This window comes from Zosterops lateralis (genome assembly GCF_965231275.1).
Source record: "Zosterops lateralis genome assembly, chromosome: 16".
NCBI classification, from domain to species: Eukaryota; Metazoa; Chordata; class Aves; order Passeriformes; family Zosteropidae; genus Zosterops; species Zosterops lateralis.
This window is the reverse complement of record NC_139776.1, coordinates 8,360,763-8,376,805: the sequence shown is the minus strand read 5'-3', so window position 1 is coordinate 8,376,805 and position 16,043 is coordinate 8,360,763. Positions and strand designations below refer to the sequence as shown.

Here is a 16,043-nt window from a genome sequence, read left to right as displayed (position 1 = left end):
CCCGCTCCCGGCCCAGGCCCAGGCCCAGGTCGCCGCCACTTCCGCCTTCCCGTCACGTGACCCGCGCAACCCGGCGCGACGCCGACGCTCAGGGCCCGGGCGCCGCTTCCTGACGCCATGACGCAGGGCCGCACCACCGCCGACCCTTCCGCGGGGAAAGTAGTCCCCGGCGGGGCGCCGAGGCCTCTCCCCTCCCGCGGGGAGCGGGAGGCGCCGAGAGGCGCCTGAGGCGGCGGCCGGGGCGAGGAGTGTATCTCCGCCGCGGCGAGCGCTGCAGGCGGGGCAGGGGCTGGGTGGCGGTACGTAGTCCCGGCGCGGGGCCAGCGCCGCCATATCTCTGCGCGGCAAGAGGGCGGGGGGGCATGGCGGCCTCCGTGGTGCCGGCTCCGGCGGGTGCTCGGCGGAGTCTCGGCGGACCGGGTGAGGGTGCGGGCTGGCGGGCGGGCGGCGGCGGCGAGACCCCCTCGCCCCGGCGTGGCGGCGTCTCCGCCGCCCCGGCGGCACCGGGGCCGCCCCGCCGTGTGCGCGCGCGCGGAGGCGGCGGGGGGGACCCCGCGGCAAGATGGCGGCCGAGCGCCGGGCAGGGCCGCGGGGCATGACGGGAGCGGGGGCGCCAGGTGGCGCCGGGACCCCCGTGAGAGCGCTCGGGACCGCCGGGAATGGGCCCGCCGCCGCCCCGGGGCCCCGCGCCCGCCCAGCCGGGGCCCCCGCCCTGGACGGGCACAGCGGGAAGCGGGTGGCGGCTCTGACGGCGGCGGTCCTCCCGCAGGTCGAGCGTAGCGGGCCCCGGCAGGGCTGGCATGGAGGAGAATGCGGTGGAGAGCAGCAGCGACGCGGCCCCGCAGGCGGTGGAGGAAGAGCCCACCGAGAGCGGGCTGGGCGTCGGGAGCTCGGACGCCGTGTCGGCGGACAGCAGTGATGCCGCCGCGGGGCCCGGGCTCCTCTCCCGGGCCGATGACTCCTGCGTGGGGCAGAGCTCCGACAGCAGCGGGGCCTCCGTGGTAGGTGCTGGCGGGAAGGTTGGGGTGACAGGGAGGGCAGCCGTGGCTCTGGTTCCTAGGGGGCTCTGTAGGCATTTTTGGCAGACTGAGCTTTGTGGCCTTGACAGGCACTGTTATACCTCTAGTCTAGCACGTGCTTGTCAGTCTGAGAAGCAGAACTCCCCTTGGTAGCAAGAGCAGCCCTGGAGGTTCAGGTTTTTGTCGGTACCAAAGGATTTACTCCGATGCCTTTCGTAGAAGTTTCAAAGTGCTACACTGGGTCATTTGCATAAGCCAGCTGCCCCAAGGGCTTGGGCTGGCAGAAGTATCTCACCTGAGTTCTTCTGGACTCTTTTTATCTGCCAGGAAGAAGTCTCTGAGGGCAGCTCCAGCACAGATGCCATTCCAAGGATTTACCTACCAGACTCATCCTCTATTGCCCAATCCACCTTGGTCTCCAGTGTCTCCACTGTGAGCCAGTCCATCATGGTGTCAGAGTCCCCACAAGTCCTGGTCCACTCCAGTGTTGTCACTGATGGAGCCACAGCTGTGTCAGACTCCACTGCATCCACTTCCTCAGACCTGGGTTCTGCCATTGATAAAATCATTGAGTCCACAATAGGACCTGACATCATCCAGAGTGAGTGTGTGCTCCCATGTGGAGATGGCTTGGTGAGCTGGGGAGGGAGCTGCTGCTGCAGCAGGCCTCAGGAGGTGGGGGAAATATGGATATGGAATCATTAAGGCTGGAAGAAACCTCTAAGGTCATTGACTCTAACTAGTCAGCAGGATTTTCTCTTCTTGCCTTGCTGTAGTGACAGGAGGGTTTGGTGAGGAGCTCATGTTACTGGACAGCCTTCCTTTTGTCCAGCAGCTCCTTCAGCCCAGGGCAGGCTCCATCTCCAGAGCCAGACCCTCACACTTTCTGGCTTCCGTCTGAACTGAGAGAGCCCCAGGGAGCCCCAGTGACTCTGCAGCCCCTGGGTGTGGCAGTCACCACTCTGCTCTCCTCTCCCTGCCAGGCTGCATCGCCGTGACCAGCGCAGAGGATGGAAGGGCAGAGACCACGCAGTACCTCATTCTGCAAGGCCCTGATGATGGTGAGGAAACTCCCTGGGCTGTCCATGGTGGCCAGCTCTGCCTCTGAGCCTTATGCCACTGGAGCATGGCCTGGAGGGTGTGTCCCAGCTGTATAAGCCACAGTGCTTGTACCACAATCCTGTTGGGAGCCTGTTCCTGAGCTTGTGTTCAGTCCTGTGCCCCCTATATGGGTACAGCCCTGGATGCAGGTGAGGGTCTGCCCCTTGGCTGAGCAGGTTTTGGTTTCAGGTGCCCCCATGGTGTCCCAGGTGGCCACTTCTGCTCTAGCCAATACCCTGGCAATAGAAGCTGTTGCTGATGGACCTACCTCCACGTGCCTTGACCAGCCTGGCCCTTCAGAGCCTTCCAGGCAGTTGGAAGTGCTGGCACTGCCTGCACAGCCAAACCAAGCCCAAAAGGCAGATGGTGGGGAGGAGCTGGGCCAACCAGACATGGAGACCCTGGAAGAGATGATGGAAGTGGTTGTGGTGCAGCAGTTCAAGTGCAAGATGTGTCAGTACAAGAGTGTCTCTAAGAAAACACTGATTAACCACATGAAAGAGCGTCACTTCCAGCCAGGTGTGTGCCAGGGGCTGAGGGAAATTCATCTCACTGCAGACAGGCTCTGCTCTTTCCTGGGAAGAAACAAGAGAGGAGCTGGAGCATAGGAGCCTGTTCTGTCACAGTCTGTTAGAGAGCTTTTGCCCTGTTCTTTGTGTCAGTAGGTTCAGCTCTGGCTCTGAAGAAAGGACGACCACGAAAGGTGGGAGCTGTTCAAAAGACTGAGAATGAGGAGGCCCCAGAAGAAGAAGATGATGATATTATGGATGCTGGTGCTATTGATGATCCTGAAGGTAGGACTCACCCTCCCTATATCTCACTTAGCATAGTCTTTTCCCGGTCTCTGATGTTTTGGGGCACTTGCCTGCAGAGGACAGTGACTACAACCCAGCTGAGGATGAGCCCCGGGGGCGGCTGCCCAAGTGTGGCCGCACTGTCCCCACGTCCAGCGAGGAGAGGCCACGCCGACGCCCAGGGAGGCCCCGCAAGCTGCTTCGTCTGGAGAACATGTCTCAGGACATGCCAGAAGGTGAGGGAGGCAGGAGGCAGCAGCCCCGTTCAGGGATGGAGCAGGGAGTGGTGGGCAAGCCCCTGGAGCCATAGCGAGAATGTGAGCTGTGCTGTGTTCTGTGGCACAGGAGGGGATGTGGAACCCTTGGTGACGTCCCAAAGCACACCAAGCCAGGAGCTGCAGAACTTGGAAGCAGCCAGTTCCTCTGGCCTGGAGAATGGGACCAGTGAGAACCTGGCAGAGCCTGGTATCAGCCAGTCTGACTCTGAGAATAAGGACCCTTCTTCCAACACTGGTGCTGAGGATGCAGACGTCATCCCCCGTCGGCGTGGGCGGCCCTCCCGCCGTTTCCTGGGCAAGAAATACCGCAAGTACATGGGGCGCAGGTGAGGGGTGTGCTGGGCCCTCTGGCCTGTGCCCAGGGCCCGTCCAGCCCATTTGCCACTGCAGCTCTGAGCCCTGTTCCTGTTTCTGCAGGTACTACTACAAGTCCCCCAAGCCCCTGATGCGGCCCTATCTGTGTCGGATCTGTGGCTCGAGGTTCCTCACACACGAGGACTTGCGCTTCCACGTCAACTCACACGAGGCCAATGACCCGCAGCTCTTCAAGTGTCTTCAGTGCAGCTACCGCTCCCGGCGCTGGTCCTCCCTCAAGGTGAGCTTCACCTGCCCTGCCTCGACCCCACAGGCTGCCTGGCAGCCCCAGGTCTCCTGACCCTGGTCTGCCTCTTACAGGAGCACATGTTCAACCATGTGGGCAGCAAGCCCTACAAGTGCGAGGAGTGCAATTACACCAGTGTGTACAAAAAGGATGTCATTCGGCACTCCACAGTGCACAGCCGGGACAGGTGAGGGCAGCACGATCCTGGGGACTGAACAGCACTGACCCTGTTTGTCCTGTCCTGGGAGAGTGGCCATGTCTGCCCCATCCCCTGACCCTTTCTAAGATGGAGAATTTGGTGTCTGGGTATAAGGCAGCTTGGGCTTGGGGTGTAGCTGACACAAGGGGCTATTCTTTCTTCTTTTTCAGGAAGAAGAGAGCTGATCCGGTGAGTTTGAATACTCTATTGACTTGAATCTCAGTATTGTTATATGGGGAGAGGCACATCTGCATCTTCCACAAAAATCTCAGTGCCTCGTTGAGGGCATTGTTTCTGGATCTCTTGAGGAAAAGCAACCCAGGTCCTCCAGTGGGGAGATGGTAAAGAAACTGGTGAACTCATTCAGGTGATGTCATCTTTATACTCTCTATCCAGCCACCAAAGCTGAACTCCTTCCCATGCCCTGTCTGCAACCGTGTCTACCCCATGCAGAAGAGGCTTACGCAGCACATGAAGACACATAGTACAGAGAAACCACACATGTGTGACAAGGTGAGGGGGATACAGCTTGGGGAAGGGCTGGCAGTGGGTGAGGCAGGGCAGGGATTGAATGCTGTTTCACTTTGTTTCACCACAGTGTGGGAAGTCCTTTAAGAAGCGTTACACCTTCAAGATGCACCTGCTGACGCACATCCAGGCCATTGCCAACCGCAGGTAGGAGCCCGGCACACCTGGGCAGAGCCTGTGTCCTGCTCCCCCTCAGCAGGGGTGACAGGTGGCTTTGTCTCGGCAGGTTCAAGTGTGAGTTCTGTGACTATGTCTGCGAGGACAAGAAGGTCCTGCTGAACCACCAGCTGTCACACATGAACGACAAGCCCTACAAGTGCAGCATTTGCAAGTATTCCACCTTCCGGGAGGACTTCCTGGTCTCGCACATGGCAGTCAAGCATACAGGTGAGAGGAGCTGTTTGACTGATGCCCTGTACCCCCCTTCTCCAAGAGACAGTCAGAGTCTGCCTGCTCTCCCTGCCATCCCTTGGGGACCTCCTGCCTGACTCCCCCTCCCGGGCCCTGCAGGAGGGAAGCCGTTTGCTTGTGAATTCTGTCACTTCACCACCAAGCACAAGAAGAACCTGCGCCTGCACGTGCAGTGCCGTCACGCCGACTCCTTCGAGGAGTGGGCACAGAGGCACCCCGAGGAGCCGCCCTGCCGCCGCCGCCCCTTCTTCACCCTGCAGCAGATCGAGGAGCTGAAGCAGCAGCACAGCCAGGTGCAGGCGCCGGCTGAGCCAGAGGCCAGCCCACCGGTGAGTGCCATGCCCGGCCCCAGCCCCTTCTGGTGCTCACTGCCCACTGTGCTGTCAGCTCTCTCTCTCTCATGCAGGCACCTCTTGGTCCCATCACCTGCCACACGGTCCAGGCTGTTGCAGCTGCAGATCCCTCTGTTCTTTCGCAAGGTTCCCTGGAAGGGGCCACCATCATCTATGAACAAGGTGAGCACTCAGGAAGGGGGTGGAATGGGGAAGGAGGTAGCTGAGCTCCTTGCTTGACCCTTCCTATCTGACCCCCAGATGTGGCTGGATCAGCAGAGCTGGCCACGCAGACAGCCCTGGATCTCCTGCTGAACATGAGCACCCAGCGGGAGCTGGCCACCGGCTCACTGCAGGTGGGCAGAGTCAAGGGGAGCCAGGCCTGCTGGGGGCTGGCATGAGGAGGCTTCCCAGCCCTGTTCTGCTGCAGGAGTGTCTTGCAGAGCCTTGCCCCCTTGGCTGAGCCGTTGTAATGCACAGGTGACAGTGGTGAAGCCAGATGATGCAGGAGAGACACCAGGCCCCTGTGAGCTGCAGGCACAGGAGGAGGAGGCAAAGGTAGACTCTAAGGAGCAGCAGCAAAAGTTGGTAATGCTGCACATGGCAGAGCCTGGGCAGACACTTGTGCAGGAGGCTTATGGGGAAGCGAGCCTGAGTGGCCCGGAGCTGCAGCAGATCACCATCCCCTTCAGTGGAACAGCAGAGTACAGCATCGTCGCACCCATCAGCGAGGAGATCCAGGCTCCTGCCACACTGTATGGGTCAGTTGTATGGGAGGAGTGGGGAGGGGGAGGCACTTCTGGCCTCCAGTGAGGAGGCTTTAGTGATGAAGAGGAGGCAGATCCTCCCTGACCCTGTGCTCTCCAGCAGTGAGGAGGAGACTTCTGTGGAGACCTCTCACACAGTTGTGGTGAGCGGAGCTGTGATGACAGAGGAGGCGCTGAAGGACCATAGCAATCACTACATCATGTCATCTAGTGTCCCAGGGAACCAGTTCCAGACTGTGGAGGTAAGGATCTCAGCCTTCTCCCCATCCCAAGCAGCAGTGTGAGCAGATGTGACTGGTGTTTCTCTCTCAGCCCCTCAGCGGGGATGCTGCCTTTTCCTCACCTGCGGAGGGCCAGGAGGCACAGCCCGCCGACGTCAAGTGGCCCCTGGTGCAGTGTGTCACCAGGCAGCTCCAGAAGGACTCGTCTTTATCCCCAGCATCCGAGGGGCAGGAAGTCTCATTCCCAAAGATCAAGTGGCCTGCACTCCAAGGCGTGGCCAAGAAGCTCACGTGCAAGGTTTCTACAGGCAAGAAACTCTCATGCAAGATTTCCACGGCCAAAAAGTTTTCCTGCAAGATTTGCACAGCCATGTTCACAGGGAGAGCGGAGATGGAGAGTCACAAGAGAGCCCACATTGGGCCCAGCACCTTCAAGTGTCCCGACTGTCCCTTCACTGCCACACTCTGGCCAGAGGTCCGGGTAAGTTTCCTGGCACAAGGAACTTGTTTCCTGGGAACGAGAGGTTTGGAGAAATGGGGATTTCTCACCCAGCACTTGTCCTCTTGCCCCAGAGCCACATGGTTCAACATGCCAGCCTCCGGCCACACAAGTGCCCCCACTGCAGCTTTGCTTCCAAGAACAAGAAGGACCTGCGCAGGCACATGCTGACCCACACCAATGAGAAGCCCTTCGCCTGCCAGGTCTGTGGGCAGAGGTGAGTGATGGAGCTGGGCTGATCCTGCTTTGGGGGATCCCACAGACTTCTACAAGGCTCATGAGGAGATAGAATCTTGGCAGAGCTGTCTACCCCAAACTTTCCCCAGGATCAGCCCATTAGAGAGGACAGTGCCCTTGGGAACAGTTCCTGCTGCAGGTGGACCCAACTTTGTCTCTAGACGGACATGAAAGAACAACACTCATGCAGTCAGGTTGTCAGAGCAAAAAGAGAGGTGGTTTATTTTTCCCTTGGGTTTTTAGAGATTTTGGACAATGACCTGGGATTGGAGGATGAAGGTTGCTACCTCTCCAACTCCACTGGTCAAACTAGAAGTCCATCGATTGTCCCTCCTCTATAAAGGAATGTAAACAGGGAGAACAGTTTCTAAAACATGACTTTTGTTTACTTAAAAGTCTATGAGAAACTTCACTACAAAAGCGCAAACATTAGAAGGCTGAAAAAGATCAGGGCGACACAACTTTGTCTCCAAGGAATCTCTGCATAGGAGGATTCAGTCCCTGGGCACTGATGGGAGCATGCTGGGAGAGGGGACAGGCCATGTTGTAGGGTGTGCTTATGGGACCCATGGCCTGCAGAGAGCACAGGATCCTGTGCTGTCTGTGGCACACTCCACCTCACTCTGCCTCTCCATAGGTTCAACCGTAATGGGCACCTCAAGTTCCACACGCAGCGTTTGCACAGCTCAGAGAGCAAAAGGCCAGGGCCAGCTGCTGCCCAGCAGACCATCATCCTGAAGAGTGACGAGGACACCCTGGCCACCCTACACAGTAAGTCATGTCCCTGGGACCAGGGCAGACCTGTGGGTGTCCAAAGCCCCATTGTGGGTTTCACCCAGCTTGTGGGTCAGGTGGGGCTGAAGAGCCAGGAGGATTGTCCTGTGGTTGGGATTGCTGGTGGAGACAGGGGCTGGGCACAGGCAGCTGCACAGAATGAGGGGACCTGTGTTCCCTCCAGTCAGGTCCTGGTAGATAGTGCATGTGGGAGCAGCTCACACTGGAAGCAGAGTTCAGGTCTGACATGGAGGATGTTCTCTGCCCATAGCTGTTCAGCTCTCACCTTGTGTGAGACTGCCCCGTGCTTTTCTCTGAGGCAGGTGTCACACAGTGGCCACTGGGGAGCAAGGCTATTGGCAGCCCTGGCAGTGTCCCCAGCAGCATCCCCACTGGCTCTCTCTCTGTGTTGCAGCGGCTCTGCAGGCTGGCCAGGCCGTGCTGGCTCCTGAGCGGCTGCAGCAGGCTCTGGGGCAGGAGCACATCCTTGTTGCACAGGAGCAGAGTGTCACCAGCCAGGTGAGTTGGGTCCCTTGCCTTCAACTTAAGTCCTGTGTGGCCACTCCTCACAGTGGGGGCCTCCTGGGGGGCTGTGGTTAGGCCCAGCCTCCCTGACCACACTGTGCACTTGCTGACATTGCAGGAGGAGGCAGCGTACATCCAGGAGATCACAACTGCTGATGGACAGACAGTACAGCACTTAGTGACTGCTGACAACCAGGTAAGGGAGTATGGCCCACGGATGGGAGACTGCCCAGTGGGAAGAGCTGGCAGCAGTGGGGAGAGCAGGGCTCTGTAGGGTGAGCTGAAGGCACTGGAGTGGTGGAAACAGGCACAGTAGACAGACCAGATCCAGCTGTTGTGATGGGGATTGGGTAGTGGTGACCTTTTTCTGAATTCCCATGTTTGCAGGTTCAGTACATTATTGCCCAGGAAGGCGTCCCACACTTGCTTCCCCAGGAGTATGTTGTTGTCCCAGAGGGACATCACATCCAGGTGAGCTTCAGATTGTCCTCATCACATGGTGGGTGGGGCTCATGGGGTGTTGTGTGAGGCTGGACCCTCTCCTTCTCCCTCTTGCTTACTCTGGGTCACAGCATTGTTGGGGGCCTGGACAGCTGCAGACCCTACTGTGCCTCACTGTTTGTCCCTAGGTACAGGACGGTCAGATCACCCACATCCAGTACGAGCAGGGCGGCCAGTTCCTCCCGGAGTCGCAGGTAAGGAGCCAGGCATGGTGGCAGGAGCTGGAGGGTGGGTCTGAGCCTGCAGCTGTGAAATAGAGGGAGCTCATGGGTTAGTGCCTGAGTGCAGCATCCATTGCTGGAGCAGCTCCAGGAGGGACCCTCCTCTCAGGGACGCCCTTTTTTCTCCTCTGTAGATCCAGTACATGCCCGTGTCACCTGAGCAGCAGCTCGTCACCCAGGCACAGCTGGAAGCAGCAGCACACTCAGCTGTCTCAGGTAGTAGCAGGGCCCTGTGGCAGAAGGGCCAGTCCTCCCAGGGTTTGGGGGTGCCAGTCCTGTTGTTGGGGTTGGCCGCAGGTCATGCAGCCAGTCCTTGGTGGGAGGGCTGGGAAGGTCAGGCTCAATCACTGTTTTGCTGCCGGCCATGGTGTCCAAGGGCAGATATTTGCTGATCCCAGCCTGGTCAGTTCTGGAACAGGGTTAACTGGAGCTGGGCTCTCTGCTGGAGCCTAACATGGGCAGGGTGGCCTTATGTCCCTTTCCTGGGGCCAGATGTGGAACATGAAGGGGAGCCCTGAGTATCCACCAGCTCCCCCTGCCCCTCGGTCAGATGGTCAGAGGCAGCACTGACCCCTCTCCCCTGCAGCAGTGGCGGATGCAGCGATGGCCCAGGCCCAGGGCGTGTTCACCACGGAGGCAGCAGCCGAGCAGATCCAGCAGCTGCAGCCGGGCATCCACTACGATGTCATCACGCTGTCGGACTAGCACCGGGCCCGGGCCGCACCGCGCTGGCACCGGCAGCACCGCCCCAGCCAGCATTGCCTTATTGTGCCGGGGCTGCGAAGGATGCACAGACACACCCAGGGACACACTGCTGCTCAGCCCTGGGCCTGGGAGTCCTGCACCTCCCCTCAGAGACTGCTCAGCAGCCACGAGGGCAGCCCTTGTGTGGACGAGCTCTTTGCCTGTTGCACTCGATGGTGTGAAATCCCTTTTCCTGAACGGTCTTTGTGGGCAGCCATGGCTCAGTGTCTGCCCAGCACTGAGGATTCTGGGGAAGCCATAGGGTTGGGCACAATGATGTGGTGCAGTGTCAGGCAAGATGTGTGCAGCCACAGCTACTGCTCCCTGCAGCCATGGGGCCAGTGGTCCTAGTGTGCCAGCAGCCAGCCCTTCTGTGGTATCTCCAGCCTGCAGGCAGGCAGCAGCAGGGCTCTGGACTGGAGGAACCGAAGGAGAAGGAGGTGGAAGATGCTCTATTTTTCTTCTGAAGAGGGATGGACTCTTTTGTTAGTCCGCTGGTGGTTGGAGGGGTTCAGCTGTGACATTCTCAAGCTTTGACTATGCCTATGAATAAAAAGGGATGGAGATCTGTGTGTGTGTGTGCCTGCCTGGGGGTCCAGGGGCCAGGGATGTGACAGCCCAGCCTCAGCATGGCCCTGGGGCTGAGGCACAGGAATCCAGCAGCCCGGCGCTGTGCTGGGCTGGTCGCTGCTGGCAGATGCCCTGGGCTATCAGCTGCGTTCCGCCCGAGTGACCTTGACTCCTGGGAAGCAAGCCGGGCAGCTGGGACAGCGGTGGGCTTGGGGCTGGAGTCATGAAATTAATCGAGTGGTAAACAGCCTAAATCCCGTGTAACTCTGTCCGGAGCCACACACCGCCCTCCTGAGCGGCTTGTCTGGGCCTATTTACATGCGATTATAACAGCTAATCGCAGAGTTTTAGTTCTCTGTTCCTGCATTAAAGTGATTATCCACTGAGGGGAAAAGGCTGGGAACCACCCTGGCTCGGTGAGAGCCTCGGTGAAGCCTGAGCCCCACGGGGGCGGGGTGATCTCTGCTGGGCTCTCCCTGCTCTCGTGTAGGTACGGCGGTGGCACCGGGGCCGCTGTGGGACGTCTCCCCTGACCAGCAGGCCAGTGAGGTGTGGGTGGCCCCTGAGGTGGCTTCGGCTGATGTGGCTTTCCCAGCTGTGGCTCTGTCGTGGCCACAGCTGGGAGAGTGTCCCTCTGCCTTCCCACCAGCGTTGCCTGGATGTGGTAGTGCTGGTGCGTGGCTGTGCCTGCCCGGCTGTGGCTATCGGAGTCCAGCTGTGTCCGCCTGCTGTGCCGGCGGCTGCTGTGGCCCTCCCTCTCCAGCTGTGCTGTGCAGGGTCAGGGTGCTGCGCACAATCCTCAGGCGCTTTCCTAGATTACAGCCCCATTATCTAATCAAGCAGATCCACGGTGCTGATTAGGGCTGGACGAGTCCTGTGGGGACAAGGTTATGGGGCCACTGCCGGGAAGAGGGCAGGGCTGGTCCCAGCCAGCAGCACCAGTGTCCTGCTGGCTTGAGGCTTCCATACCTGTGGCTGCCGAGAGAGCATAAGATCAGCCCACTGTGGGATGGATGGGACCAGAGCTCTGGCTGCTGTATGCTGGGAGCTCCAGGTGCTGCTCGTGCTCTGGCTATAGGGTAGTGCAGGGGCTTGGGACCTCTGGGCGCTGGCACCTCGGCCCTGGGACTTTCTGCTGTCACCAGGGCCTGCAGGGATCCAGGGATGTGGCCGGGTTCATTAGCACCAGTGACCTTCGCCTTCCTGTCCTGGCCAGCGCTAAGCGGGTTTGTTACATATTTAATATCCTGAGAGCGTTATTAGTCGGTATTTAATGACGGATACAACCTGTGGGATAATCCCAGTCTTAGCAGGGAGGCGTGGTGGCATGAGCAGGTGGCTCAGGGGGTCGCAGGCTCTTGGGGCCCCTCACACAGCTGCCCACCACTGCCCTGCCCACTCACTGCCCCTGCTGTGCCAAGCACAGGAACCCCCCAGTACCTTGCAGGGGTCCCCAATGTCCATGGGGCTGCAGGACCCTTCCCCTTCACCACTCTGCTGCCAGGAATCCCATGACAGACATGGCAGTGCTGGGGCTTGGATGAGGACCTGGCCAAGGCAGAGGGGGAACAGGATGGGGCAGCATGGGTTGCTGTCCTCCCACCAGCTGTAGTTCTTCCACCAGCCCCTGGCCCTCCAACCTGCCATTCCACAGCATAGTGGGCTCTGCCACCCACAGCTCCAAGTCAGGGCTGGGGTCATGGATGGGACACAGGTCAACATTTTTGCAGTAAAGCCCCGGCTGGGCTGTGTGCTTGTGGCTGTATGATTGTGGCTGTGAGTGTCCGTGGGGCTCACAGTGGGCCCCATGTGCCAGCCCCAGGGTGCCATTGTACCCCATCCCTGGGAGTTGTGTAGGCTATGAAGAGTTGGGGGGCTGGGAGGGACCAGGGCTCTGGCTGGTGGCAGGCAGGCAAGGAGGATGGTCCCTGCAAGTCCCTGCCCAACAGTAGCTGGGGAAGCCCCCCTTCCCCAGGTGCCCCAGATCCTGCTGCTGCTCTCATGGGTGCTAATACCACCTAATCAGCTGTCAGTCACTGCGGACCCCAGCAGCTATAAAACACCCGGGAGCAGCTCCCCAGCTCCTCTCCTGCAGTATGGCAGCACCTCGGGGTGAGAGGAGCCCAGGACAAGAGCTGGGGGGCTGTGGGGGGCCTTGGGGGACCCTGCGGGGGCCACCCCAAGCCCTTTTGCCCTGCCCCTGCCCCTACTCCTGTTCCTATCCCGTTTTGGCCGGGTACAGCTTCCTGCCACCCTCTCTCAGCCTCATGACGCCCCTGGTAAGTGCCGCGCTGCAGCTCCGGGGGCGGAACGGGATGTGGGGCTTTCCAGGACCGGGATGGGACTGTGTGGGGTGGTTGGAATCGGGGCTGGACACCTGCTGTCCCGTGACCTCTGCCCCTCCCCGACATTCCCCTGCCCCCACACACATACACTCCTGCACCTGGCCCTTTGGGGCGCATGGGAGAAGAAAACGAAGGGCAGGATACAGCTCTGCTCTCTCCCACACACAAAGGGCAGAGCCCTGACATCCCACAGCTCCTCTCCCCTGGCCATCGTGCCCCCCTGTCCCACTTTGACACCCCTCTGCCCCTCCAGGTCTCCACACCCTATGAGGTGCCACTGGGGCTGCCCACAGAGCCGGGGCGGGCGAAGGCAGCGGCAACGCAGGAGAGCACCGGGGCACTGAAGGCTTGGCTGGCACGACACCCCAGGAACCCCTATCCCAGCAAGGGGGAGAAGGTGATGCTGGCTGTGGTCAGCCGGATGAGCCTCACCCAGGTCTCCACCTGGTTCGCCAACGCCCGCCGGCGCCTCAAGAAGGAGAACAAGGCGAGCTGGGCCACACGTGGTGCCTCAGACAGCGAGGGCGAGGGGGTCCCATCGAGTGCTGCCCCCATTCCCAGTTCCAGCCCCATGCAGGATGGGTGGGGGGGCAGCCCCGAGGTGAGGACAGGCCCTTGGCAGGACAAGCAGCCCCAGAAACCCAAGATCTGGAGTGTGGCAGAGATGCTGGAACCTCCCCCCAGCAAGAACGGGAGTTCCCCGGAGATGCCAGTGGTGCTGGAGCAGGTATAGGGCTGGCAGAGTCATGTCCTGTCCCCAAGGGCATGGCAGGAGAGACAGCCATGGGACACAGCAACTGCCTGGCCAAGGAGAGTGGGAGATGTGGGTGGGGAGGGACACAACACAGTAATAAATATGACTGTTTTGGGTCTCCTGGTGTTCCCTGTCTGAAGTGGGGATGCTGGTGGGGGATGCTGGCAGGGATGCAGGGGTGCCAGCAGAGATGTGGGTAGCTTCACTGCCAGCGCTGCAATGAGCAGCCCCTGCAGAGCAGGGCAGGTCTTAGGCAGAGATCAAAAATAGACTTAGCTTTCTTGATAAAGGTAATAAAATGGTTAGCAGTATTAAATTAATCCTTACAAAGCAAAACCCAAGGAGGTTAAATAAAGACTGGAGGCTCTACAAAAAGAAATTCACGATGACTACAAAACAGCTGCAAAGACATCTTTACACACCAAAGAAACTCCTCCACTCCTCCCCTCTGGGACACAATGTCAGCAAACACGGGACTCACACATGAGAAAGAAACACAGATGGGATGGGAGCAGCCCCACAAGGAGTGTGGGGGCCATGGTCAGAAGTATTTACACTATGGACACGGAGCCGTGCTGGGGCCAGTCCAGCTGTGGCACTCAGTGCTCAGCCCTTGCGTGTCCTCAGTTGGGATTAGTGTCCTGGCTCCAGCTTTTTGTCTGCTGTGGAGGAGGAGGACAAGGAGCTGAGGGTCTGGCCCAAATGCTTATAGGCTGCAATGAGCTCCTGCAGCCACTCCAGCCAGTGTGAGCACCCACAAAGAAAAGACAGTGCTGTTCTGCATGGGAAGGCACCAGGCACTGAGCTTCTCCCCGTGGTCCAGGCAGAGCATGCTGTGGGTCACAGGACACGTGTACCTCAAGGGACAATGCCCCAAGGAACCCAAATCCTGCCTGGCTCAGGCACAGGAGTTGGCTGTGCAGGGTCAGGAGTGGGGGAACCCAAAGACCTCCAGGCACAGGCACTGGCAGAGGCTGTAGACAATGCAGAGAAGGAGGGTGGAGGGCACAAGGCTGACCAGGATGATGCCCAGGCTGTGGTGCTCGATGAGCAGGAGGTAGATGCCGAAGGGCAGGGAGCTGAAGTAGAGGAGGCAGAGGAAGCCCAGAATGAAGCGGGGGATGGCTTGCCACCCCCAGGAGCGCCACTTCTGCCCGGGGCCATGGCAGGGCAGTGCACCCAGGCTGGTGGGGCGGTACAGCCGCACCACCTCCAGCCTGCCCAGGCTCTCTGGTGGGGACACATCCTCCGGCACCTCCAGGATGGTGACAACCAGGCAGTCGGGGCTGGATGTGGGCTCCAGCACACTGGGGCAAAGGAGTACCTCAGGAGATCGGGGTGGACCCCGTTTCTTGGCCCGTTCACGGCCCGTCAGCAGTGCCAGCGCCTCACCGTCATCCTGCAGCTGCTGCACGTCCCCGCCCGGCACGGGGCTGTGCTGGCGGCAGAAGGGGCAGCGCAGCTGGGGTGTCGAGGTGTCCCCGGGGGGAACAATCCTGCGCAGGCAGCGGGCACAGAGGCGATGGCCACAGCAGAGCAGCTTGGGCCTGCGGACACGGGCATCGAAGCGGCTGTAGCAGATCTGGCACTCCAGCTCCGGGGACGAGGGTGCCACCGGCGGGGACACCAGTTTGCTCTCCGGCTGAGCCATGCTCCTCGTGGGCTTCTGGGGGCTGCCCGGGCTGCAGGAAAGGGCACCGCTGTCAGCCAGGGCTGAGGGCAGGCCCCGGGCCCGCCGCCTCCCACGCGTGGGGTCCCGGCTCCGCTGCATCCCCCGGTCATTGTGCGGTCAGACCCCGGGGCTCGGCGGGAGAGCGGGGCAGTGAGAGCAGAACGGTGGCGACAGCCCCTCCCCGGCCCCGACTCCAACCCCCGCCCGGTGCCACCGGCGCTGGGACTCGCCATCATCCCGGCCCCTGCTTTGCGGGGAAAAAATCGCTCCCGGGGGCCGGCACCAGCGGAATGGCAGCTCCCGGACGCATCTTTGGCCCTCACGGTGCGTGCAGGCTCCCTGCGGCCCCGAGGCTCCCAACACCGGCTCTGCCGGCGGCCGAGACCCCCCCACCGCACCCCGCACCCGCTCCCGGGGCCAGCAGCTCTCGGTCCGCACTCCCCGCCCCCGCTCCCGGCCCTCACCGCATCCTCCCCGGTACCTGCGCTCCGCGCCGCGGCTCCCGGCGGGGACAGGGCGGCGGACGGGTCCCCGCCGGCGGCGGGCTCGGTGGCACCGGTGGGCTCGGCGGCGGCGGGCGAGGGCCCGGCAGCCCCATGGGGGGAGGCGCGGGGCGCTGCCCGCCGCGCTGCGGGGGCGAGCGCGGCGCAGGGGCCGCCGGCAGCGCCGCGGCGTTGGCCCGGTAACGGGGAGCGGGGAACGGAGGGGGAGCTCGGACGGGCCGTGCTGGAGCCCCCTCTTGCACAACCGGGCCCCGCTGGCTGCCGAGGGGTAGGCGCAGGGGTCGATGCGGGGGGTGGCGCGGTTTTGGTGCGGGATCGGTGCGGCTCCCGGTACTCCAGGCTTCCCCGCTCAGTCAGCCCTGAGGATGCTCCTTCCCGGCGTGGGGCCTGCGGTAGCGGCTCTTGGGGTTCAGCATCCCCGGGGAGTCGAGTCGAGGGCACTCGGGG

At 61.0% G+C, this 16,043-nt stretch overlaps 2 protein-coding genes across 9 annotated transcripts; one reads left to right on the top strand and one right to left on the bottom strand.

The window, feature by feature from the left end:
* The first annotated feature begins 357 nt into the window (after positions 1–357).
* ZNF335 (zinc finger protein 335) lies at positions 358–10,322 on the top strand. 8 transcript variants are annotated; one of them, XM_083873059.1, is made up of 28 exons: positions 358–420; positions 770–1,001; positions 1,347–1,620; positions 2,003–2,080; positions 2,310–2,639; positions 2,786–2,914; positions 2,992–3,150; positions 3,260–3,518; positions 3,610–3,787; positions 3,868–3,980; positions 4,163–4,181; positions 4,389–4,505; positions 4,591–4,667; positions 4,747–4,907; positions 5,031–5,260; positions 5,338–5,446; positions 5,525–5,619; positions 5,744–6,024; positions 6,131–6,272; positions 6,343–6,732; positions 6,825–6,967; positions 7,625–7,758; positions 8,177–8,280; positions 8,405–8,482; positions 8,674–8,757; positions 8,916–8,981; positions 9,143–9,224; positions 9,595–10,322. In XM_083873059.1, the coding sequence occupies exons 2-28, from the start codon at positions 801–803 to the stop codon at positions 9,711–9,713; spliced, it is 4,152 nt and encodes a 1,383-aa protein (XP_083729185.1). In that variant the 5' UTR covers positions 358–420; positions 770–800; the 3' UTR covers positions 9,714–10,322. The 8 variants fall into 8 exon arrangements, with proteins under 8 accessions (XP_083729185.1, XP_083729189.1, XP_083729190.1 ...); XM_083873063.1 differs by having other exon boundaries at positions 2,783–2,914; positions 3,260–3,503; XM_083873064.1 differs by having other exon boundaries at positions 2,783–2,914; positions 5,031–5,224.
* Positions 10,323–14,346: 4,024 nt separating this feature from the next.
* On the bottom strand, positions 14,347–15,072 carry LOC310916075 (E3 ubiquitin-protein ligase RNF182-like; the record flags this gene model as incomplete). The annotated part of the gene is made up of 1 exon (XM_083873347.1): positions 14,347–15,072. One exon carries the CDS (start codon positions 15,070–15,072, stop codon positions 14,347–14,349), a length of 726 nt encoding a protein of 241 aa, XP_083729473.1.
* Positions 15,073–16,043: the final 971 nt, after the last annotated feature.